At 45.7% G+C, this 24,749-nt stretch overlaps 1 protein-coding gene across 1 annotated transcript in view; it reads right to left on the bottom strand.

Moving 5' to 3' along the window:
- Window positions 1-1,422: 1,422 nt before the first annotated feature.
- The window catches only part of SYNDIG1 (synapse differentiation inducing 1), a 65,739-nt gene continuing 42,412 nt past the window's right edge, over window positions 1,423-24,749 (bottom strand). The window contains exon 3 of the mRNA XM_059832971.1: window positions 1,423-1,581. Within this exon, the coding sequence (XP_059688954.1) occupies window positions 1,423-1,581 (159 nt within the window). The remainder of the gene's footprint in view (window positions 1,582-24,749) is intronic.

Below are 24,749 nucleotides of genomic sequence, written 5' to 3'. Positions count from 1 at the left end.
TCTTGGGTAAAGAAATTATGTTTGTAAAACACAAGGTAGTGAATATTAAAATGCTTATTGTTTTGATCAGTTTCTCTCCCTCTCTGTATACATATATACGTAGATACACATATATCTATGCTGATACACCCTTGGTGGGATGAAATGGTACATCTGTAAGACAAAAAAAATAAAAGGGTGACTGTGGGGAAGGAGTAAAGAAGAAAATAAATGTATCATTTCAGTCAGTGAAGTAAGGACAATGCTCAATTCCCTTACAATGTCCCATTCCACTGCTTATTGAGGGACATGCTTGTCTCTCCATGGCTATGGCTGTCCCTGGTCCACGGATGAGCTGTGACCTTGTAATCTGAGTGATCTCCTTCACTGCTCTGTGTATGAGCAGTACCTCAGAAATGTATGAAGCATTCCTTCCCCTGGTTAATTCCCATGCTTTACCACAATTTTTAATTTAAAATTGATTAGTCTTTCAGTTTGCATTTCCCCCCCCCCAGGTTTCTTGCATTGACTGCTATGCAGGTCTCCACGGTAAGGCGGAGCAACCCAGACGAGCAATATGCCACAGGAATGTGCCGTTATCACGATGTGACTGGATGAAGGAATTCATTTTACAACGGATCCCATGCTACTTCGACCTCCCACTCAGTCCGCTGAGCCAAGTCATGCAGTAACCTCAGCTGTTCTGCATTGGGTGGGCCTGTGGGTCACATCTTAATCCAAAAACAAGGATAGGAAAGAAAAAATATTTTTTTATTTCCTTTTCTCCTTCCATGGAAACCTACCCACAAAAGAAGAGTAAGCAATACCATTCTAGGCTGAGGTCTCTGCTTCACTCTTAGGCAAATGAGTCCTGCATTCAAAAAAAAGACAATATATTCTTCCTCCTGTTGTTATATTGCTCTTTCAGAGAACCAGCCACTGTCCACGCTTTCCCAGATCTCAGTGCTGTGCTTAACAAGCGAACTAAGCACAACCTCATGCTGGCTGCAAAGTTCAGGTGACCAAGAAGGTATTAAGAGAACAGCTCAGCTTGCCAACTTCTTGTAAACACCTTATTGCAAAGAAGGCAAAGGCAAAACACCCCTCTCCACACCTCCCCCAACTGCCTGCCTTCTGTTTTTTTTCCTTTCTCTCTCTCTCTTTTCTTTTTCTTTCTCTTTCACTCTTTCTTTCTTTCTTTTTTTCTTTCTTGTATGGGGGTTCATGAAGAGAAGCAAGACTTGTGCATCACAAATGATGGAACTATCCCCACCCCAGCCAGCTTCCCACCCTACAATAACGCACAAGCCCATCTTATCCTGTACCTGCCCCCAGAAGGTGTTTGTTTGTCTCTTGATCTTTTTGGAAAATCATGCAGTCTGATCTGCTGGGGAGTTCTGCAGTGCAGGCACCGGGTGGCTGGTTCTTCCCCTTTCCTGAGGCTCATAAGTGATTGTTTTTGGACAGATAGGCAATAAGAGCCACGGCCACCCCAACGTAGATGCCAGTTCCGATTGTGATGGACAGAACAGCCAGGAAGAGTGCTCGCCGGGAGCTGGAGCTTGCATGGTGGAAGTCCCCCTTGGCTACTGCTTTGTTTGTCTGCAAGATACACAACAACAACAATGCAATATATTTACTTGTTTCATCTGGAAATGAAGATGTGATGCTCATTTCTTGGATGAAACGTGATCCTGGGATATAACAGTAAAGTGGTTGCAAATCAAATATGTTTTTAGCCGAATTAGGTTATTTGCACAATTAGGATGATGATGGAACCAATGGCATCTCAAGTGGGACTTTTAAGTGCCTTTAAGCTTAAACATATCCTAGGATTTAATACTATGCATCACGATGACTCCTGAGATGGCTCAGCCACCTCTGAGAACGTGGACAAAGGGGCTGTGAGCCAAGAGTCTGCCATGTCCCCTCCAGGCACAGCTACAATCCTGCTTCTGCGAGGCGGCTGGATTCCAGCCTGGCTGGGAAAGGTAACAAAGGAAAAAGCCCTTTAAACGTACCACTTGCACAAAAACATTCTGAAGTCAGCTGAAATGGTTGATCTGTTCTTACCTGGACAAGGACAAGAGGGGCTGAATTTTCCCTTCCAGTGCAGTGCTTTTGACCATACTGACTAGGTGGAACGACTGGCCTGAGTTGACCACCACAGAGAGGCCAGACACCACCAGTTACCTTGCATCCACCTTAGGTCTGAGCTTCAGTGCAGGACAAACACCTAGGAAACCAGAGCTAGTAGATGCTCCTTCAACCTTGATTCAGATCAAGATCACTTCTGCATAAAAGCAGGGCAGTTCCCTTGATTATTAGAGGGATGACGCACATGCTTAATGGGGCCATTGGTATTTGAACCATGGTCTTCTCTCTTGGGGGTGGTGCATTCAGCTGGATGTGTCAGCTGGAGGAGGAGTTTCCATTTTGATGGTGTTAAAATGGCTTTTGTGTCTCTTGCTATGGTTCCCAGTAGCTCAGAAGACTAATCCAAAGCTCTGGTAATTGTAACACATCTTCTATGTAGCTTTGAGTACCCAAGCAGGTCCCTTGAATTCAACCTGATCAGCCGGAGTTCCCAAAGCTATAGTACAAAGCTGTCAATAATGAACACAGAAAGCAGAATCGCAGCTGAGTGGGGATGGTCTCCTGTGATGATCCCACAGTTACACTGACATCAACGGGACGGCCACTGCAAAAATCTACATCTGGAGTTTAAGAAGTATTCAAATATTGGTTCTTCTAACACACTTTCCAGGCACCTTTGAGCCCAGGAGCCAAGACAAAGCAAAATCCCTGCTCAAAACAGGCAAGGGAAAGCTAAAATTGGACAGGACTGATCTACCCATTGACAAGACCACCTAATACTGTATCAATGGGTCTCAGTCTTGCAGCGTGATGAAAGGGGGGCGTTATTTTTGTAGACCATGGTGTGGTATCAGCAAGGTCACCCGGCAGCCAGTAACAGATCTGTCAGCTAAAAGAAAGGTCTTGTAGAAGCATATGAGCTCCGTAAGTTCTGAGACAACCATTGTTCCCTTGTTACAATGAGTGAGGAATTCATAATGCTTTAATTGTATTTCTCTACAAATGCTCGATTTGCTGGGATGCTTTCTGCTTCTATTGCTCTATTTTTGCCTTTTTTTACTATCTTGCTACTCAGAGCAATTTACAGCAGCCAAATGACAAGCTTCCACACTGAAAAAAAGGCTTCTGGCCTTTCTGTCAATGACTTTATTAGGAGAACTGTCTCTTCTCATTCATCAACCTAATTTTTTAAGCATGATGCCTTATAAATGTTTCAGGCAGAAACAATGTCAAACGATACATCTGAAAAGAGAGAGAGACTAGGCTGCAGGCAGGAGGAAAATGATCATTTCAAAACAGCAACTTATAAACAACTCCCAGGTTTACACCTAGTGTTGCGTCCTTTGGTTTAGATGGGGAAGGCATCCTACTCACTTTGCAAAGGATGTCTGGCCAGGTGTCTCAGCAGGGTGACCAAAGATTTCATGAGCTTCTTGTCTGGGAACCTCCAAACACTAAAAAGAAAAGCCTTATCTGGAAAAACGTCAGGGGCTTTGGGGATCATGGAAATATTTCTTAGGGTCACTTAAAAGTCTTGGCAAGGAAAGCAGAAAAAGATTTAGAAAGAGTTGGTCATTCAGCTCTCCTCAAAGATTTTCTTCAAGCATCTGCTACCCATCACAGCATTAATAAAAGGCTTGAACAGAGAGGCTCCTATTCACAGAATTTAGGTCAGATTTGTCAGGCGAAGGTAAATGCACAGCACTGAAGCTATTTGAGCCTTTGGATAAACTGAGGTAAACAGTTTCAACCCTCAAAACGGAGGGAAAGTTTGAAAATGCTGAAACATTTCAGTTTGACATTTCTGAAATGTCACATTACGTTACAGAAAATTCTGCAACATTTTGGGCTGACCTCTTTTAAACAAAACTTTGTATAGTTTCAAAACCGTATTTTTTCACTTAAAAATAGATAGAAACTCAAAGGGAAAAGAAACCATTAACCAAAATGTCAAATAATCTGAAAACCTGACAGCATATCTTGATTGGATTCAATAAAAGAAGTCGGATCTACCCAAAACGATGTGTTAAGCGACCCAAAGGGATTCAGAAGGCTGATTTGTCAAGCACTAATAGCCTTTTTTCCAGTAGGATCGTCAACCTAGCGACAAACCTGCTCACAAAGAACAGCTTTTTTTCTTGATGAGCTCTTTGACGACAGCCCTGACCTTTATGAAAGGATTGGACCTACGGTGAAAATCCAACTTCCCATTAAAATTTTCAGCCCAGCCAAAACCAGATGTCTTGTATTAGTCACATGCTGAATTTTGCAGCTCCTGTCATTACGATATAGCTTGATTTTGCTTGCACTTTCACAGAAGTTCTAGTTTCCAATAAATTACCTAATCCGAGTGGGTTTTGTTTTTTTAACCTAATGCATACTTTGTGACTTGGCAAAATAAAATCCCTCCTATATCAAATTCTGAGTGTAGAGTGCATAGGTAAAGGCACAAGGGAAGGACAATTTTATATTCCTCCTTTAATCCATTCAGAAAGGTTTCCATTGAGATGGAGAAATCACCAACACAGAAACCATCCTCCACGGGTGTAAGACTAGTCTGAAAGGATTTGCTTATCGCTAAGAAAATTCTTTGTTGCTATTTCCTAATTAGCAAAACAATCCCATTACTCCCTGATGTCACTATATGGAAATTACAGCATTTCTGCAGGTTTAAGCTAAACAGATCTGGAAAACAGTTATTACACAAAATGCAGTTGCGGCCAATTTTAATAGGTTAGCATCTGGCAACTAGTAAGCATCTTTTCTTCAACTTTTTTTAAAACATGGATCAGATCTTTGGTATCTCTGTGCATTTTGAGGAACTCCCTTGGTTTTGGTACCCATCCAACAGCTTACGACCTAGACCCTTTGATGCCTGACACAGAGAAGTGAAGCTCTGGGGGTTTCCGTGCCAGGGATGCCTGTGCTCTAGCAAACTCCATGTGGGAAACAAGAAATGTATTGTGTAGATCAGAGAGCCCAGTCAGACCCAGTCTCACCAGATTTTCCTTACTGTGGTGGAAAAGGTGAAAAAAATGGTCATTAAACCTAAAAAGAAACCAAGACATCTAAATGCAGACAGGGGTCAGGCTGTTCACTTGTGTGCCAGTTTTGGCTGGGGTAGAGTTAATTTTCTTCATAGTAGCCAGTATGGGGCTGTGTTTTGGATTTGTGCTGGAAACAGCGTTGATACACAGGGATCTTTTAGTTAGTGCTGAGCAGTGCTTATAGAGTGAAGGTCTTTTCTGCTTCTCACACCACCCCACCAGCGAGTGGGCTGGGGGTGCACAAGAAGTTGGGAGGGGACACAGCCGGGACAGCTGACCCCGACTGACCAAAGGGATATTCCATACCATATGATGTCATGCTCAGTATATAAACTAGGGGGAAAGCTGGCCAGGGGACCACTGCTTGGGCTGGGCATCGGTCCGAGGGTCGTGAGCAATTGTTTTCATTTGCGTCACTTGCCTTTCTTGTTTGTTGTTGTTGTTATTTTCCTTTTCATTAAAATTTTTATTATTATTATCATTATTATTTTATTTTATTTCATTCCACTTATTAAACTGTTCTTATATCAACCCATGAGCTTTCTTGCTTTTACTTTTCCTATTCTCTCCCCCATCCCACCTAGGGGGAGTAAGTGAGCAGCTGTGTGGTGCTTAGTTGCCGGCTGGGACTAAACTACGACAACTTGTCTTCACGGTGTCTGCATCTTGGGCACTGCTAGCTGAAAAACAAATCTTGTCTACTTAGACAAGTCCAGTCCTCTACTTGGACTGGCTACCTAAGCCCATGATCAAACACCACAGACAGAGAAGCAGATGCAGCGATTCAAGTCTCCAGAGCCAAAATAGGTGCAAGTACAGAGAGCGATATCTGTTGCTGACCCTTCTTGGTAATTGCTGCCAGCCACAACACTGGGACCTCAGGCATCAAAACAAACTCAGCCTTCCTTTCCAACACATGCTTTTGGGTCAAACAATAAATGTTTTCACAATGCCACTGTGGTTAAAATTGCTCAGAAAAAGAAAAAAAAATCCATTTTAGGAAATTTTTTTAAAAAAAGTATTTCAGATAAAAATCTTGAGTAAGGAAAAGACCCAACCAAATTTTGCTTAAAAATGAGGTCACATTTATGGCGTGCTAGTCTGCAAACTAGTGCAAGGCAGGATGTGTTAGACTCATGCTGTCTCCACTCTCACTAAACAGCCATGCTGGATGCCCGCAGCGCCTGTGATGGACATGCTCTGTGCACCCCTGGGTGCCACAGGCGCCCCAGTCTACTCATAAGCCTGGTTTGAAATGACAAAGCCCTGCGTCCATCCAGGCATTTCTGCTCAATTAAAGGTGGGGACAGGGTAACATGCACCACCAGGACCCTCGCCAAGCCCCTGGGGCTGACATGCCAGATGGTGCAAAGCCCTTCATACCCAGCCTGGAAATGGATTTCTGTGAGCTCCTCTTGGCAGACTCAGCTCCGGCCTCGCTAAAGCAATATTTGCTTTTGTTACTTCTTTCCTCTGAAAAGCAAAGCCCCAGCTATGAATATTACTGTGCTGAATACTTAGCTGGTATTAATTGGTCCATCATGCTTGATTCTGAGGGTAACGCCGCCAGGACGGGTGCAAGAATGAAGACCCAAATGCCCTACTAACAAAGGGCTTGATTCACTACAGCCTCTTCAAGCTAAGTGCCTTAATTTAAGTAGTAAGGAATACAAACAGCTCTTCTAATGGGCTTAAAAGTGGCTGCAGAAATAAGCACCTTTCCTAATCAGCATTATACTATCTGTGGAGTTTTACAGTACTTCTATCCGTTCACTTCTTGCCTTCCCTGGCAAGACTGTGGCTGGCAGCCAGATGATTGATGGAACCAATTTAATACAGTCTTTGGGCAGCAGCAGGACCAACAGGTTTGATAAACAGAGCAGGGGATGAGTGCAAGACAGGGGATGAATTATGAGTGGGGGATAATTCATCACATAGCACCAGGCAAGTTCCCTCACTGCACAGCCAGATGATGAGATACTTTTCTTGCAAAGGGTTTGTATCACTGGACTACCCCTGCCTCCTGGTTTTCCCTTGGTCTGTGTCCTCTGGATGCTCAGATAGGACCGTCAACTTGCCAGCTGCTGGCACAGGTTGTGATGAAGGCTGGGTACTCCAAACAGGGGCTTGAGCAAATACCAGCCCCAAATCGATCCTCTCTTTAGAGGCTTTGGAAGTAAGTCCAGAAAGTGAGGAGGGGTGGGGGAAGAAGGGTTAAGGAGATCTGGAAGGTTTATCTTATTTTGTTTAACTAACAAAATGAATGCCTTGTTGTTTAGAAACACTTTCAAGGGACTTCCCTGGAGTTTCCACTTGAGCTCCTGCAAAACATATTCATCATGTCTCTGGGCTGCATGTTTTATAGGCTGAGAGAAGATGAATACTGTACCTCCACAGCTGCAAGGCCAAAAAATTCTGCTGCATCCCACAGTGACTCATCTATCATACTCACAAAATACCTTCTGGTACGCTGTATCTGGAAACAAGAAACACATTGATCACAATTATTAGTCCTGCCTCCTGGAGAGCAGGAATGGCTCTATGTAGGAGGAGAAGAAGGTATCCTGACCCCTTTGGTCAGGTGATGGGAAGATTTCTTTTCACTTCATCGGAAGAAATGGCCAGCAGGGAGGAGGGATGCACAGCCTCCATGTAGCCACTGGCCAGACCCCGAGTCTTACTTCTTCAAGTGGCATGCAAAAAAATGCCACAGAATGAGCAGTAACTGATGCAGAAAATGTTTCTGCCCCCGTATCTTCTCCTATCTCTCTTCTGGTCAAAAAGCTCTGGCTACTCTTTTAACTTGCCCAACTTGCTCTTCTGCTGACCTCAGATTTCTGGGCAATATCTTCCACTTTCAGTCTTACACCACTTATTTTCACTGGCGATGAGTAAAAGACTCCACAGTCTTTGCTAAGGATACAGATAGGAAAAGGGTGAAGTCAGGCTTTGCCTTCGAACCATGAATGACAGCAGGGAGGTGCAGACAGCGGGGGAAAGCATGGGGTTGGCAGACACCCGGCGTAGGGGTTGGGAGGTAGCAAGAGAGTTTTCAGTCCTGAGGAGAGCATCAAAGGGACTATGGAGTCCCCTCAAACAGCTCCACAGGCAGAAATGGTGATCTAAATAAATGACAAATGGTTCTTCTCTCTGTCAGGCACTTGCAAATTCCATTATGCCCCTAACACAATAGAAACTTCAGCCTGTGGCAACTTGCCTTTCAGGTACCAAAGAGCTCTTCTGGAGGTTTCCATCATTTCTGATGGGAAGTTGGCCCAGGAAATGGACATGAGTCTCAAGCATCCGTTCCCTGTCTGGAACGTACTGTGCCAACAGTGGGGAGCAGGTGTCACCTGAAATGCAGGCACTTCTAAACAGATACACAAACCTCCTAGACTCAATGCTGGACTTCTCAATGCTGCATCTCTACTGATGCTTAAGTTTCTTTTCCTCTTCAAAGGAAGGCATCCAGCCTAGTCTAATCTAGCCTTCAGACTGCAGTGTCCAAAACCAATCGCTGGATCATCTTCAGGGTATTCTCATCCCCACTCCAGTGTTGATAGGCAGAGACTAGATAATTTGCTTGGGATTGATGTCTTCTCTTCAGTGAGGGATCAACCCCACCCTGAGCATTTAGAAGATAAAAAGCATAAGATCTTGACCATAACCTGCTCTCTCACTGTCTGGCAGCACTGAGATCCAGTTGGGATGGCTGATAAGGACCTTGAGACAGTAAAGGCCTAGCCCACATGGAACTTCCCCTGGGGCAATGCTGAGATACTATGAGTACTTGGATAGCAGTGACAAAAGGATGACACAGGGACATCATCAGAGTTTCAACAACACACAGAGAGGGGATAAACTGGCATATGCAGCTGCTGCTTTGCTCGAGGCTTTGCCAAATGTCCTAAGTGCTCTGCTGCACCTCAGAGTGACAAAACAAAATCCAGTGTCAAAACTTACCCCTGAAGGATTTCTTTCAACAATGAATCCTCATTCTAGTAAACAGGCTTGTGCCCTCAGTGGCTGGGGCATAGCACTGTGCAATGTGCGTGCGTTACAGCGGACACTTGCTGCTTCCCATCAGCAGCCCCTCTGACCTGCCTCCCCCCCTTCCTTACCATGACTGTTCAGCAAGGCAATGAAACGAACAACAGCCTCATCACAGGGGAGGCAGGAACAGCCTCCCGTGTGCGGGCAGTGGAAGGGACAGGCTGGTGGCCACCCTGTGTCTGGAGCAGTCTCTTGTACTGCACTCCAAGAACAAGTGTAGTTTAACCAAATGTTACTCCAGCAAGCCCTTCAAGTGGCACTTCCTTCTTTGTGAGAATCACCTTCTTTGCTTTGCAACAGCATAGGAACGTCCAGCCTGGCCACAATCCCACCAAGCTCCTGAACGGTGATGGGGCGGATGAAAACAAGTGGCCTGCGTAAAGGGATTTCTGCTGCCGCCAAATTAAATCGTGCAGTGTTGGTGGAAGGAGATGTACTGGGAACAATATTTATTCCTGGAAACCCATGAAAGGCTCAGGAGAAGAGAGTGTGAATGGGGAGAAGAGAGTGTAAATGGAGACCAGCATGAGTCTGCCTCTTCTGCATGATCAACTTTCATAACATCTGGGTTTGAGCCATCGGATCATTTTGATATCAACGATTTCTGCTGGAATTTGAAAATATGACGTAGACAAGGATGTGATTCAGCCCCCGACTGGTGCTGCCTGTGGCGTTTGATTGTGTATTCAAGTGCAGATAAAACTATAAATGTCCGAGTGAGATTTCGGCACTCGGAAAAACAAGAGCATAATAATGAGAACAGCAGGCGTGAAAGGCCTGAATGAGAGGAATGCAGAGAGATGTTTTTAGACAAGCTCCACAGCAACAGCAGTTCATTTGATTGCACTTGAGAGAATGAGACCTCAGCCTGCGATACGAGGACAATTCTGCTTTCCTGGCATATACAGGAATTTGGATGTTTATGGTAAAGAAGATGATTTCGCCCCTCCGCTTTGCTTCTCACCCTCAAGCAGAAGTTGCCATTTTGTGATGAAGAAGATGAAGAAAACTTGGGAAATGTGACATGTGACGAAGCCTAGCTTACACACACACAGACATGTGCCCACGCAGACTTACACACCGCTGACATGGGTTTGTGCCCCACATAGACTTATAGACGATCTGCCTAGAGGTTGGATGCAACTACCTGGGTACCACTTAAGTTTGTCAACCAATTATTAGTGACCAATTCAGTCCCAAGGGGCTCCTTTATTTTTCCCATTTAGATGGCTGTTTGCTTCTTCTTTGTTTGAAGACACGGAGTTTAAAATGTGAGCATTACTCAGGAAGGGAAATCTGGAAGTGATTCCTAGTTTTCAGATTCCATTTTGTGAGTGGCAAGAAGTTGCCCTCAGCTTAGGTACTTTTCACAAGGTACTTATCACAAGGTACTTTTTGCCTGCGGTGCCCCTACCCCTGTCGCAGGATCTGGATTGGGACTGATTGGACAGTGCCACAGATCAGTCTGCATTTCAGGACTGTCAGAGTCTCTTTGATATTGCATCTGGTGTGTGGTCAGCAAGAGTTCACCAAGAGGCTGTGGAGTCTCAATTCTTGGAGATATTCAAAACCCCACTGGACATGGTCCTGAGCAACCTGCTCTTACCTGACACTGCTTGAGCAGAGAGGATGGTCTAGATGACCTCCAGAGGTCACTTCCAACCTCAACCATTCTGTGATTCTGTAATTTTGTGAAGACTTGACAGTTGTACAAAGTTGTGCAAGGTATTATTCAACTGTCAATTTCTTTATACACAAATATGCCTGGAGAAATTCCTCTCTCTGTTTCACAGGCAAGAGCAGGGCTTTTAAAGCCCTGTGATGACTTTGTTAGGGCTCTGCTGAAGGCCCTGCTGGAGATAGGTTTTGGAAAAAGCTACATTCGTATCTTTCTACCTCTATCTTGTTGTATAAGGTTGGTGTAGGGAGTGAATTCCCTCTGTCCACATCCAACCCTACTGCTCCATGACCCTCCAACTCCATTTGCATCAAGTGTGTGGTCCCAACCTGCGTCGTTGTGGATCTTAGACCTCACTGTTGGGACCTTTTCTATCCACGAGGATGGCCACATGACCCCACATCAAGCCATGTGGGTATGTGTCTCGCATAGAGCGGTGGAATCAGTCCTCAGCTCCAAGTTGGGGGCTCATCATTTTGGCCCAATTTGCTATCCCTGGGGTAGATGAGCAAGCCATTATGTGGTATCATTGCAATTCAAAACGTCCTCAGTAGTGAGCGAGAGGAACACGGTGAGGCACCAGCTCTGTGCCATTTGGCATGACCTGTCTTTGTTTTGCTCTGGTTCCTTCTATTTGCCTCCGGTCCTCTTCCTTATTTGTGATGGGAGGAAGACCATGTCAGTTACATTCACTGCAGTGGCCCTCATTTCTCTTCCCTCCAACACGAGTCACACAGCAGAGGAAAGAGTAGAAGATGCTGCCCAGTCCTGCCAGAGAGGATGTCAGCCCTGGACCCCCACCTCCTGCCCTGGGAACAGACAAGAAATGGGTGGTGGGAGAGGGATGTGATGGGGGTTTCTGCCTTGGGCACCCTGAGCCACGCTTGGGAGAGGACAAGGATGGGGAAACAGAGTTAGAGACACTGCAGGTTTGAAAGTGTCTCTGGGGTGGTTTCTCCTCCTGCCAGGACAGATTTAAGCAGAAAATTAGTTCCATCAGTTCTGAACTCTCAATTTTCTCACCTGCAGGTGCCCCTGTTTGAGTTGAAACTTAATCTCTGGGTTTTAAAGTGAATTATACAATCTCCTATCTAATAGGTCATTAATGACTTTTTGAGGTAAGATTAAGAACTCTTGAGGTAAGATTCACCCTTGCTTGTTGGCATCAGTAGCTTTCTCAGCTTTGTGTCACAATCACCCATGATTTCTCTGTATGTAATCTGTGTTACACTGTTCTTTATCTACACCAAATTTCAGGTATTGAGGACATTCAGAGTAGCTCTTTCTGATCTGTTGTTGGCAGAGCCTGGTTTCCTTAGGGCAGGTTTTTCTCCCAGCACATGGGGTGGGTACCACATCAGTTACATATGTAAGTGTGTCCCCAGGATTGTTCCTTGGGGTACAATTTGCCAGACCAGCCTGCAAACTCTGCAATCCTCTGATCCCCACCAATCCTGTGGTGGCATCTTTCTAGGTAGGAGACCTAACCCAAGCTATTTCTGAGAAACATTTTGTCATTCGGTATGTTAACTAGTAGGGTAAGAAGTTATCAGGCACTGTGGACTCTGCAGCATCTGACAGTGAATGTGAGGTAACCTACTCCTCGTTATTCATGGAGCACATCTACCTTGAATGAACACAACTTTTTGATAGGGTACTTCAGGCAGGTCCATAAAGTCACCAGAGATCAAATTATGGAGACTACCTCTTTCATGTGACAAGACCATTTCTCCCCTTTCTATTCCTTCTACTTCCTTGAAGCCCACAAGAAACACAGTATTGGGAATAAAACCCGAAAAATGTATTTTTTCTTGTATCACTTTTTTGTTCTCTTTAAACCTTAATGCTCTCTTCTCCCCTTCTCCTGGGGAGGCAACAGAAGTGATGCAACTGGCTTCAGCAGACAGACACAAGGGACCACGCGACCAGAGGGGTAATTAGTATGGAGCAAGAACCCTGCTGCTCTGAGGCGCTCCACGGATTGTGTTGACTGGGATATGAGGAAAACATCTGAAAAGCACCTGCTGGGAGAAAGCTCTTCTTGGGTTCCCAGCACATTTAATCCAACAGAAAAAATCCTGGGGGCAATGAGGGTCACAGGCTGTGTGTGTTTTAACACACCATCTCTTCCATATATCAGAAAGTTTAGTGGATTTGCTTTATAACTGGAGACAACAGCAAGTAACTAAGAGCCTGGTGAACCTGCAGCACTCTTGCAAGAATAACTTTAGTGGGGGTGTGGACTCTTACAGTCCAGTCTGAATAGAGCATCAGGAGTTTGCCTTTAATTTCCATGTGGACAGGAATGAGGCCAAACTGAAAGCAAGTTCCCTGCCAACGCCAATAAGCCAGGTTCTCAGTCCTTTGGAGACACTGGAAGGATTCATGTTGATCTGATGTGGCTACAGAACAGGGCTCAAAATTCAATTTCTGAACTTGCAAGATCCTCTGGAGAGACATCTGTGTCTTTTACATACTTCTCTTTGGAAAATGCTATTTTATCCCTAGGACCAAATGCCCATCAAGATCAGCTCAGTAGGGCTGCTGTGACCTGTGGTGGGTGAGGATTTGCATCTCAGTAGGTAGATGGTTAGGCTTGATATCAAGGAGACTTGGAAGTCTAGCCTTGTTTGTGCTGGGGAATGCTCCAGATGAGCAGAGACAGAGCATACTGCTGCACGGAGCCTGGATCACTCGCTGGCATTAACCAGTGTCTCTCCAACCCCTCCATTCTTCACTCTGGTCCCTTGGTTTGTTTTAAATTAGAGAATAACGCACAGTTTTTATTCCGATTTTTAAATCAGCCAAACCAGCTTCATGTAAAGATAGGGAAATGGAGGCAGGGAGGGAGAAGTGGGGTGATTCTGCAAGGAAAGGCAGAAGCTGCAGCAAACTCAGGCTTTTGAAAGGTATCCCGATGCCACCAAACTTTTTTATTTTAACATCAATCAGAAAGAAATCTAACTAAATCGCAAATGCTTCAGAGAGTGTCTACACAGAATATTTGCTGGTTTAATTGTATTGCTTTAAGAGGCAAATCGTTTACACTTGCAAAGCTTTTTCTATAAGCCAGCTCTGCAGTAAGTTAACTTCCAGGGTATGGACGAGGCTGTTCTTCCCTGTGAAGACTTAGTTTTTGAAAAGAGGCAAAAAGCTCTGTTTAGGAGCCCCCAGAGGAAAGTGACTCTGAACTAATTTGGGGTCTGCTGTTACAAGGGTGCACCTGACAGAGTGGGAAACCCCGAAGGGACCCCCCGCTCCTTGTAGATAGCTTGTGTGTCCATGCAGCTTGGGTGGTGAGGGAGAGCTGCCCAGCATGAAGAATGGGATGGGCTGAGCATCCCTCGCCTTCCCCCCTGCTTATCTGGACAACAAATGGACTTCATCATCTACAGGGGCCCAACTGTTCTGCTTACCTGATGAGCAAAATTGGGCAATGGATTGAAAAGTTATCAGTGAGCGCTGATGGACAGAGGGACAGGCAGACAGACAATTACAAAGGCCACAAAAATTTAATACAAGATGTAAATTTCCCTAGGGTATGGGTTATGCTTCTATGGTACCAGCAAGGAAATGCCTAGCCTTGATTTGCTATTGATTGCATCAGGAATGCCCTCGCAGATGATGGAGCTGCAAGATAGCTAAATAGCAGCGAGCCGTAAATTCAATTCCTGCAAATCGCTGACGGTCTGCTTTCCCAAGGACACGTAGGAAGTGCCAGGAATGGCCCTACAGAGCCCAGGGGAAGAAAAGCAGGACCCAAACTTCAGTCCCTTCTCTTTCCGCCCACCACCGCTCCCCGACACCAGCAGCAGCTCCCCACTCTCATAGCCAGCACTTCCCTGCCTCCTGACTTTGGCTCCAAGCCCAGATGACAGCAGCAAACCCAGCGGGGTGTCATGAAAGTCTTGTTTCAGGTGTCTCAAAGCTCTGGGATCCCCTATGAGCAGTGACAGAGAATGGCCCTGGGCAAAATTAACTCTTTCTGGCAGAAACTTAGGTGTCTTGCTTTGATTTTAAAAATTTGCTGTGTTACCCTTCTCTTCTGATTAAAATTATTAACGTCTCCTCCCTACAAAAACTGAAATGTCTTGGTTTGGTCAGGTAAAGCATTTCACTTAATTGCATATACTATTCTTTCTTTTCTTTTTTTGATGCTTGATTCCCTGAAAAATGTTGAAGAGGAGCATAAAGGACTCTGTCCTCTCCATATACTGCTACCTCTGACACCAGAGATGTAAAACTGTATTTTTTTTTACCTTTCAAACTCAGCAGCAAAGTCTTTTCTTTCAAGGGACTGTCTCAAAGAGGAAATTCTATTAGAAGCTGTACTTCTGAATTCATCATTGAAATTTTACCAATGTACATACCGTGGATATTATTTGGAACAACATCATGAAAGTATAACAGGCGTATATTTTTGCTCTGTTCTTAAAACCCTCTCTTCCTCTCTGCCTATGGCACCACCGGAGACAGGTTAATAGACTGGATGGACCCCTGGTCTGACCTAGAATTTTCATCTGTTCTTAGGAGGGTTCGGCATTGTTGGTTTATAATGTAGGGGGATACGCTGAGTTAATCCACTATGCTAATGTGCTATTCCTCTATTTATTTAACAAACGACTGTTGATTTTGCTGACATAAAAATTGCACCTATTTAATGTAAGAGCTAAAGTCACCACATTTTGATGAAAAAAATCTGTTCATTCTTGATTGAAGTACACAAAAAGCACTGTGAACTACTGGCTCCCTCAAGCTTTCTGCTCAGATTTCTGTTCCCACTTTTACCAGAAACTTCTGAGCTGGCAACAAGTATGGGAATAAGGCAGTGGATTTTTGCCTTTCTGATAGACATACTTCTTTTAAAATAAAATTTAATTAATTTTCTCTCTTTCTCTTCTCTCCTCCATTTTTTTAAATGCTTTTACAATAGGTTCTATATTTACATGGCAAAAAAATATTGACCAAAGTCCCATGGAAAATACAGCTGTGACATTCCGGAAGATAAAAACTCAGGAAGAAGGTTTTAAAAGCTCTAGAGAGATGAAAAGAAGAAGGAAGAGATCTTATAATAATTTTAAAACAACTCAAACTGCATTCAAGATTAAAGAGAGATACGGGCAAGGGACTGAGCACAAAAAGTGACATTTCTTTCTGACCAAGGGCAGAAAACAGTGTCAAAAAATGTGTTGAACACAAATGTGTGCTATCAGAATTTTTTTTAAATCATGGAAATTAATTTAAGCACTTTATATAGACAGTTTTATAATATTTCACGTTACTTTTGAGATTTTCTTTGGGTTTTTTTCTGTATATATACATTAACCAAACCTTTCAGATGAAAACTTTCTTTCCAATTGAAAAAAGGGGTTTGTTTTGTTCTGCTTGAAAATGTATGGATATGGGATGCCCCAACCTTTTCAAAATGTTTTTTAAAACCTTTTGAGACAAGAAATTTCTCAAAACAACTCTTTTCTGAAATGCATACCATATAGATATGTATGCACACACAATCAAACAAAATCAGATCAACAAAACTTTGGTGCATAAATTCTCATTTGGCTCCAATATCGGTCAATATGCCTTCAATTTTTAATTGCTTTTCAGTGAACAATGCATGTTGCTTCTTCATAAATGTGACCCGTTCTGGGGAAGCTGCTCCTCTTGTCGGGGCTGGGATGGCCTCAAGTGAACAAACACCTGTGGAGCAGTGACCCTCCTGAGAAGAGATGGTCTGGACCTGTGGGGCATTTTGCGCCTGCTGCTGGATGTAGACCTGAAGCTACCTCGGAAAACACCTAAAAGGGGGATACTAAGGAAATTATTCCTGGCTAGGCTGCTTGTATTGTGAGAGAGACCTGGAAACTGCAGTTGGTAGGTGATGTGATCACTGCAGTACAAAGAAGATATTCTCCATCCTTCGTGCCTAGCTCCCAAAACCATCCTTGGATGGGAAAAAAATGAATAAGGAGAAAAAAATGTGCTGTAAGACAGGCATCCTACCCAGACACCCACCAGCATCTACTAATGCCAGCAACACCTCTGCACAGGCTGAAGAAACTGGAGGGCATGCTCATCTCTTGACTCAACTCCATACTCAGTAGAGAAGGACTCAAGATCTCATTTTTCACTACAGGGAAAGTTCATCAGCTGACCTGGAACAATTCATTTGTATTTGTCACCATTGCTGTTGGCATGGAAATGAAAGGTCTAACCTTCTATTAAGCTGTCAACACCCTGAAATGACTGCTCTGTCTTTCCTATGACTCAGCGTCTCCAAGAGAAGAACTCCATGTTCTCCAGCAGTAACACATCTCAAGTGTTGTCATGCCAGCAGATACCAGCCCCTAATCTCTTGTGCACAAAAGCCCTCTCTCCTGCAACCACAGCACTCCCAGGCAGACGGTCCTGCGTTGCAACAGTGCAGGGCTCGCATGTGTGTGGAGCTTATGAAAGGGCTTTATCTCAGCCCTTGCTCTTCTAGACTTCTTCCCCTTTGATCTCCTGTAACTCATTTCTGCTCCTCTTGTTCCCTGCTCCTAGTTCACCCTCTCTTTCTTCCATCCAAACAGCAACCCTGCCTTTGTGTTTTATGGACATTATCTCCATCCTTTAAAAGGGTGCAGGCTGTCTGAAGGGTGGACGGCGTGGTGTGTTGCATTCTTACGCTGAGTGTTTCAGCAGGAAAAGAGCTCTCTGCAGAGCTGGAGCGCGGGTGTGTAGAAGACGCACAGGAAGCAGCACTGCCTTCCCAGGGGTGGGCAGCTGGAAGGAGCCCAGCAGCAGCCGGAGTGAGCTGGAAAAGCTTTGCTCATCCTTCTGCTGCGTGGTGAGCCGGGCAGAGAGCTCAGGGGTGCTCTCCAGAAAAGCTGCTGCCGAGGAGTGAGTCACCTGCCCGAGCACTGACAACAGCCTCTCCCAACCCAGTTTGTCTGCCGGCGTGACAGAAAGACCGGCGAGCCCCCACACCTGCAGTGCCTTAAGCAAAAGAGTAAGTGAGGGGCCCCTGCAGGTCTTGCAGCACAAGAGCTGCTGGTTTCACCTGGGTGATGGCAAGAACATCCTGCTAATGTGCCTTCATCGTGCCCGAGTCAGCTCTTACTCTGCCCACAGGAAGAAAGCAAACAGCCTTGAGACATGTATCCCCAAGGATTCTCTAGCTTTGGTCCTCTCTCTTCATCCAGCATCTTACTGCAATAACCACCTTACAATACTGTTTTCTTGCTGCAGGCTTGCTCCCTGAATCTCCCATTGCTGTACTAAGAGAAAGGAGCAGGGTGGAGCAGAGCTGCAGCAATTCTTACATTGGTGTGCTGGGACCATTTTAATTTTGATCCATGGGGCCCCCAGTCAGAATATTTGCTGCTTTGATGGTAACTGGTGGAAGGAAGAGGCCATCCCGAAGGTCTCTTCTCCCTTTAACAAACTGCTCCACAGGGGTAGGGCTCTTCCTCAGTGGAAACCCATTAGCACACAAACATAAGTCCTGATTGTCCAACAGGGAGAGCACAGATTGCTAATAAGGATCCTTCTTAGTGGCTCTGAGGGGTCATCAACAACCTGGCCAAGTTTTTTAATACCAAATTATTCCAGAGTGTACAAACAAGAACAAGAAGTCTGCTTCTTTTTCCCCTCTCCTTCATTCTGTTGCATACATACAGCAAATATCTCACCCTGCCAGATTTAATTGGCATTGCTGTGTCTGCCAAAAGTAATGAAAAATCAAAACCAAAAGCCCCCCTCTCTAGCCAGTTGGCTTGTCTAGCAGCAGACAGGTCAAGCCCGAAGAGCGGCTGCTGCAGACGCCAGGTCCCTGTCAGCAGGAGAGCGGTGTATTTGTGTGCGTGTCCCTGTCTGCACGTCCTGTGCCGAGCGGGAACGCTGCGGAGAGGCAGGAAATGCACAAACACATTCACTGCAGGAGGACGCGACCAATATGCCACACTCTTTCTGTGAAGGGGGCTAAAAGCCTCAGCAGGACGCCCTGGTTGAACAGAGGACTCGTTCTGTGAAACGCACACCTGAGGAGTCAGAGCAGGCGCCCTTTGATTTGAAAGGACTTTGCTTCTTGCTCTCCAATCCCTTCCCTTTAAGGTACCGGGAGCAGAGTGTGCTGTCCTGGGCATCTGGCAGGAGAACAGCCGCTACGAAGAAAATCCCTTTCACTGAATCATTAAGGTTGGAAAAGACCTGTAAGATCAAGTCCAACCATCAACCCAACCCCACCATGCTCACTAAACCATCTCCCAAAGTGCCACATCTACATGCTTTTTGAACACCTCCAGGGATGGTGACTCCACCACCTCCCTGGGCAGCCTGTTCCAGTGCTTCACCACTCTCTCCGTAAAGACATTTTTCCTAATATCCAGCCTAAACCTCCCCTGGCGCAACTTGAGGCCACTTCCTCTCGTTCTATCGCTAGTTACATCGGAGAAGAGACTTGGCCATCTCGTGTCCAGGACTACTCCATCACATACAGGCAGACAGAGGAATGCTATAAGCCTGCCTTTGCTTTTCCTGCAAAACCCACTTGAAAACCCTCCGTGCCTGTTAAATACAGGATGCCACCTTCCGTGGTAGGGCTCAGCATGCCATGCTACTACAGCAGGCATTGCCGTCCATCAGCTGAGCTGCTGACAGTATACGGGTCAGTGCCCTCCGCCTGTCCCAGTTTGCCATAACGAGTGCACGGGGACAACAGCCCACGTCGCAGGCTGAGCTGATGGGCCTCACCTCACCTGGGGCAGGCTAGGAACCGGTGTGTCTTGGGATCTGACAGCTCACGGGCCACGTATCTCGAATTTACTCACACGAGAGTTTTCCCAAGAGCTCAGCCAGCTGGGGATAGAGGGAGGGTGCGGGCAATGCCAGGCTGTTGTTAAAACCTGCCTCCTAGGCGGGTCCCTGAGTAAGAGCAGAGCGGTGAAAAAGATCTAGTCTGCCCGCGGGGACCAAGTCTTCAGAACTCGCTCAGAGCGATTTCAGCCATGTGGAGAGAGGAGACAAGGAGAAACGGACCCATCTCATTCACGCAGCAGCAGTTTTACAGAAAGGGATACGGGAGAGGATGGGCCACCTCCAGAGGTGGTGGCAAGTGAACAGGGTGAAAGTCTGGATGCGGATACAAACCGGCTGGATGCTTAAACATCTTCCACACTGCGACAGTGGAGCTACAAAAGGAGGGCTGTGCTAGTGAGGCACAAAGCCTATCCTGGTGTGATAGCGCTGTTGCATTTGTCCATCAGAAGATTTCAGCAGGAGGTTATCCACATGGGGAGGGGTTTGATAATTATTTCAGAGCTTGCCCGCTTTCCTCTCCTCCTCCTCCTTCTCTCTCTCTCTTTCATCTCTCTGCCCCACTGGGCTAATACATGCTTCATGATTGAAATACATCCTTTCTGAAAATATTCCACTAAAATATTCATGAACAACTGTTTTCATTATTTGCTCAGTGCTAAATGACTGCATGATAGCTATGCAGCCAGAGGTCTAAAGCAACTGCTGTGGTGACCGGTGCTCCCCCACTGTCTCCTTTTGCTCACTCTCTGTCTCTCTCACTTCTTCTAAGCTGTAAGCCCTTGGGTAAGGGCTCATGCATTTTTCTTACCATTTCCAAGGTGTTAGCTTTGATTTGCAGAGCACCTAGCACAATAGGGATCCTTGTCCTGGACAAGTGCCGGTGGCAGTTAAAAAGATACTGCTGTTATCAAGAGCATCCTAGCGACACTACGTTAATTGTCCACGCTTTTCTCCTCCACCAGAAAACAGCACAAGGCCAGGTTCTAACCTTTTTTGGAACAGGATACAAACGTTGTTACAGGGTGCTCTCCAAGCCTTTGTTCCCTTTCAATTCAGAGATGAGGTTCTCACAGTAGCACGGATGCTAACTGCAAAAACACTGAGTATCAGGTAAGATATGTTGCACTTCTGCTTGCATTTCTGCCTCCCACTGCAGAAAAGCTGTCTGCTGATGGAGGAAGTATTTCTTTCTAGTACAATTATAGGCAGAGCTATTCCCGCTCAGTGGAGTTACCTTGTGCTTCCTCGTGCAAACAGCAGCACCATATGCAAAAATTTCAGAGATGAGAAACGACTCCCACAGGGCACAGCTCCAACCCTCCCCATGGGAGTGGGTGCTGCATGACTTTGCTCTTGACTCCCTCAGCAAATGTCTCTGTGATATTTCAAACCTCCAACTGAGACAGATTTAAGACGTGCTCTGTGGTGTCTGCATGCTAGAGGGTGAACAGCAGTTGAGAGAAGTATCCACTTGAAGGAACCCTTTCAGGGGATGTGAGTAAATACATCCCACAGGCTGGTACTGGGCAGAAAGAGGGACTTCAAATGTCTAGAGGTATCTGGGATGATGGGGAAGGACTGGAGCACCAGGAGGTTTTGAAGCCAGAAGGCTTCCTGACATCTCTGGAAGGTGGTGTGGAACAACCACAAGGCAGCGGGACAGATTGCGAGCGGTGTGCATACCACTAGAGATGCCCGGGTCTGTGTTGGACTCCAGAGTACGCTGGATGTGGCCCCTACCTCTCCACTGTGCCGCCTCTCTACTTGGGCAGGACCACAGATTGAAATTTCCCTTCTGTAGCTCAGTGTTAGGTAACATGGCAAAGAGCCCTGGGCAGGGGAAAGGGGATGTTGCGGAGATTAGTGACAGCAACCTGCAGAAAAAAAATATTCTGTAGAGCTGTCCCTCCAGTGCCTAACATAAGGGGGTCCTAATCCCAGCAGTGACATATCAGTGAGGTCAGGTCCCTACTGCCAGCAGATGACTTTCATGTACCCATACTTGGCCCCGGTACACAAGGATGATGAGAGGCCACCAGTTCATTTGATGGGAAATGAACAATCGCAGTCAAGCAGGGGCTGCCCTGCTCACCCCTGAGGAGGGAGGTACGTGTCTGCGAATGTGGTTTCCCCGCACAGTGCAGAAGGAGCTGGGTAAAGGAGCACAGCATCGTGCTTTGGGGCACATCTTTACAAGGAACGCAACTTGGTCTCTCCCAGCGCTGTGTCCTGACTCAGCCCCACCAAAACTCCTCACTCAAGTTCTGTGGTGCTTTTAACTCAGGCTAGCTGCTGGAGCTGCCGAACTATCCACAGGAGGCTGCTAGAAACAATAATGCTATTGTTTCTTCTCCTGAGAAGGCCCAGGGGATCAATATGTTCCCCTGGTGGGAAAGACACACCTGGAGGTTGACCTTAGTGGAGCACGAAGGACTGGAGGAAGTGCTCTCCAGGCTCCTGGGAATGCAGACAGGAGACTCAGCCTGAGACAAGGCCAGGGATGTAGTGACGGGCATGAGTGATCAAGGTTCATCCAGTAACATCTTCTGCTGGGTGAAAAACTGGATGGGATATTGGACGTGCAGGATCTTCATGGGGAATGAGTGATTTTGTGCATCAGCCAGGCAGCAAAGGTACATTGCTAAGCTCTTCACGGGGTGATGAGTGATGAACAGGGCACCTTTAACCCCACATATGAACCAAAGCAGGGGAGCTGCTTTCTGGCACATCTAGGTGGGCACTTCTCTGGCCATCACCACTTTTGGGCTGGACAGCGTGTAAACTGTGAACCAACTGAGACAAGGCAGTGACATGGCTCCACAGAAAGGAAAACATCAATACTGAAAATAGAAGAAACTGTGTCACCAGGCTGGAACGAGTCCCCTTTCAAATGAGCCCTTCACTAGGGAGAAAGAGTGGTTTTATTATTTGGAAGCATGTGGCTTGGAGCAAAGCACCAGGTCACGACAGCAATCTCGAGTGTGTTTCGGTTGCCATCGCTGCTTTTGGAGCAATTAGGCTGAGTCACTTCAGTGCTCTTTAAAAATCATCTTGCTTTCTCTTTAACTTCATGTGAGAGAGAACTAAGGTTCTGGCCCTTGCCCACAGTAAGGAAAGTAATGAAAGGGATGTCTCCAGCAATTTGAGGCTACTTTACTCTCTGCTTCAGATTCACAGTGCTTTTGGAGATCCTTAAATTATTTCCACAGGGAAACACTGGCTTTCTGAAACACTGGAGTGCTAGTGCAAGGGCATATCTTGTCAGACAGTTCTTTGCTTTGTTTCTCCCTCTCTCTTTGGTCCCTAAAAGTTTCAATTTTGCAGACATGCCTTTGGGAGGGTGTAGCAAAGGAGCTGTGCTTATTTGAGTGGAACAAGGCTCATTTACATCCATCTTTGTGTTGCCTCCCTGCCTTTCATGCAGCAGCATCTGACACCCCTATGACATTGTGGCCCTTGCACACAAGTTGGATGGAGGAGTGTGAATTTAAATCACCAGTCTCACAGCCTTTGAGGGATGGTTGCTTTTCAGTACTTGGCAGCCATAGGGCTTGTGAGGTCTACTGACTGGCTCCAAGTGGGGTCCTGAGCTCAGGCCCTTTCCCCAAGATGTCCTGTTCACTAGTGATAAAAGGAGAGGAAATGGCCTCAAGTTGCACCAGGGGAGGTTCAGGCTGGATATTAGGAAGTTTCTTTATGGAGAGAGTGGTGAAACACTGAAACAGGCTGCCCAGGGAGGTGGTGGAGTCACCATCCCTGGAAGTGTTCAAAAAACATGTAGACATGGCACTTTGGGACATGGTTTAGTGGGCATGGTGGTGTTGGGTTGATGGTTGGACTTGATGATCTTAAAGGTCTTTTCCAACCTTAATGATTCTGTGTGATTCTGTGATCTGAAGCTAGGTGAAATGGATGGGACACTTCCCAGTGTCTTGAGAAACTCTGAACAGGTTCCTTAGAGAAGCCCTTTAAATCTGGTTCCTTACAGAAGCCCTTTAGACCTGAATTGCTTTGTAGGTTTTCTGCCCATTTTGGGGCCAGCTCTTTTGATATCTCCCAGCTTCAGTCTGGAAAATCACTGTTTAATCTGGCTCAGGTGACAGAGAGGAGCTGGCTGAGTGTACATAGGAAATTATAATCCTCTTGAAGCTGTCCATGTGTGACTTCTTACAATCTAGGATTATATGTTGATGAGAATGCCTTTGGTCTTCAGCTCTAATGCTAATTTCTTCCTTCTTCAGTTCAGCTGCTCCTTTCTAACACTGGATTTCCTACTTCAGCAACTGCAAAGGCAGACTGACTAAGCCAATTACAGACAAGAGTAGTGCTCAATTTTCCCCTTTCTACTAAAGAAGTGCTTGCCTTTCATAGTAGCAAGGGCAATGTGAAGCTTATCCATAATTGAGCCTTGCTGGAAAGGTTATTCCAACAGGATATTAACCTCTTCATGTCATAAGGATATTCACCTAGGGATAGCATTTCTCATGCCCAACTTCTTTCTTTTTCTTCTGTTAACATTTTACTGTTATTTATTGTTGTGCTTGCAATTTCCAATAAAAATTCTGACGTTTTCAATGCCTCGTCAAAAGAACAGAGATGTTTTGGACAATATGGGGGGCTAGGAAGGGGGGACCTGACACATTTTCATGAACATTTCCATGGGGCTGGAAGTGTCCATTCACAAGGAAGTCTCTTACTGAGCCCCAGCGAGCACTTTTTTCTGTAGTGTATGGGCAGATGAGGTAGGACATGTACGTGGTATTGCCAAGGGTGGGAAGCAAGGTGGAGTAATGCCTACAGCAAAGCTGAAATGCATCTCATGAGACTATGTGCCACAAGGTCCTGTTAGCACTTAGAAAACAAATACATGTTTAAAAGAGAATGTAATAACTATAAAGAATTGGACGCAGGCATTGCTGAAATTATTGAAATCCAAGCAAACAAGGGTATGAAGATGTGTGTAAACCCAAAAGAGGTAGGTAACAGTAGTGACCTTTATGACCCAGGGTCCCCTCCACTGGTATCCCTGTCCCTCTTGCACTAGGTACTCTGCAGAGCAGAGAGATTCTCTCTCCTTGGAGCACTCCCTATCAACA

The sequence above is a fragment of the Gavia stellata genome, chromosome 37, assembly GCF_030936135.1.
Source record: "Gavia stellata isolate bGavSte3 chromosome 37, bGavSte3.hap2, whole genome shotgun sequence".
In the NCBI taxonomy this organism is placed as follows: Eukaryota; Metazoa; Chordata; class Aves; order Gaviiformes; family Gaviidae; genus Gavia; species Gavia stellata.
The sequence above is the reverse complement of the archived record's forward strand: the minus strand, read 5'-3'. Positions and strand labels throughout refer to the sequence as shown.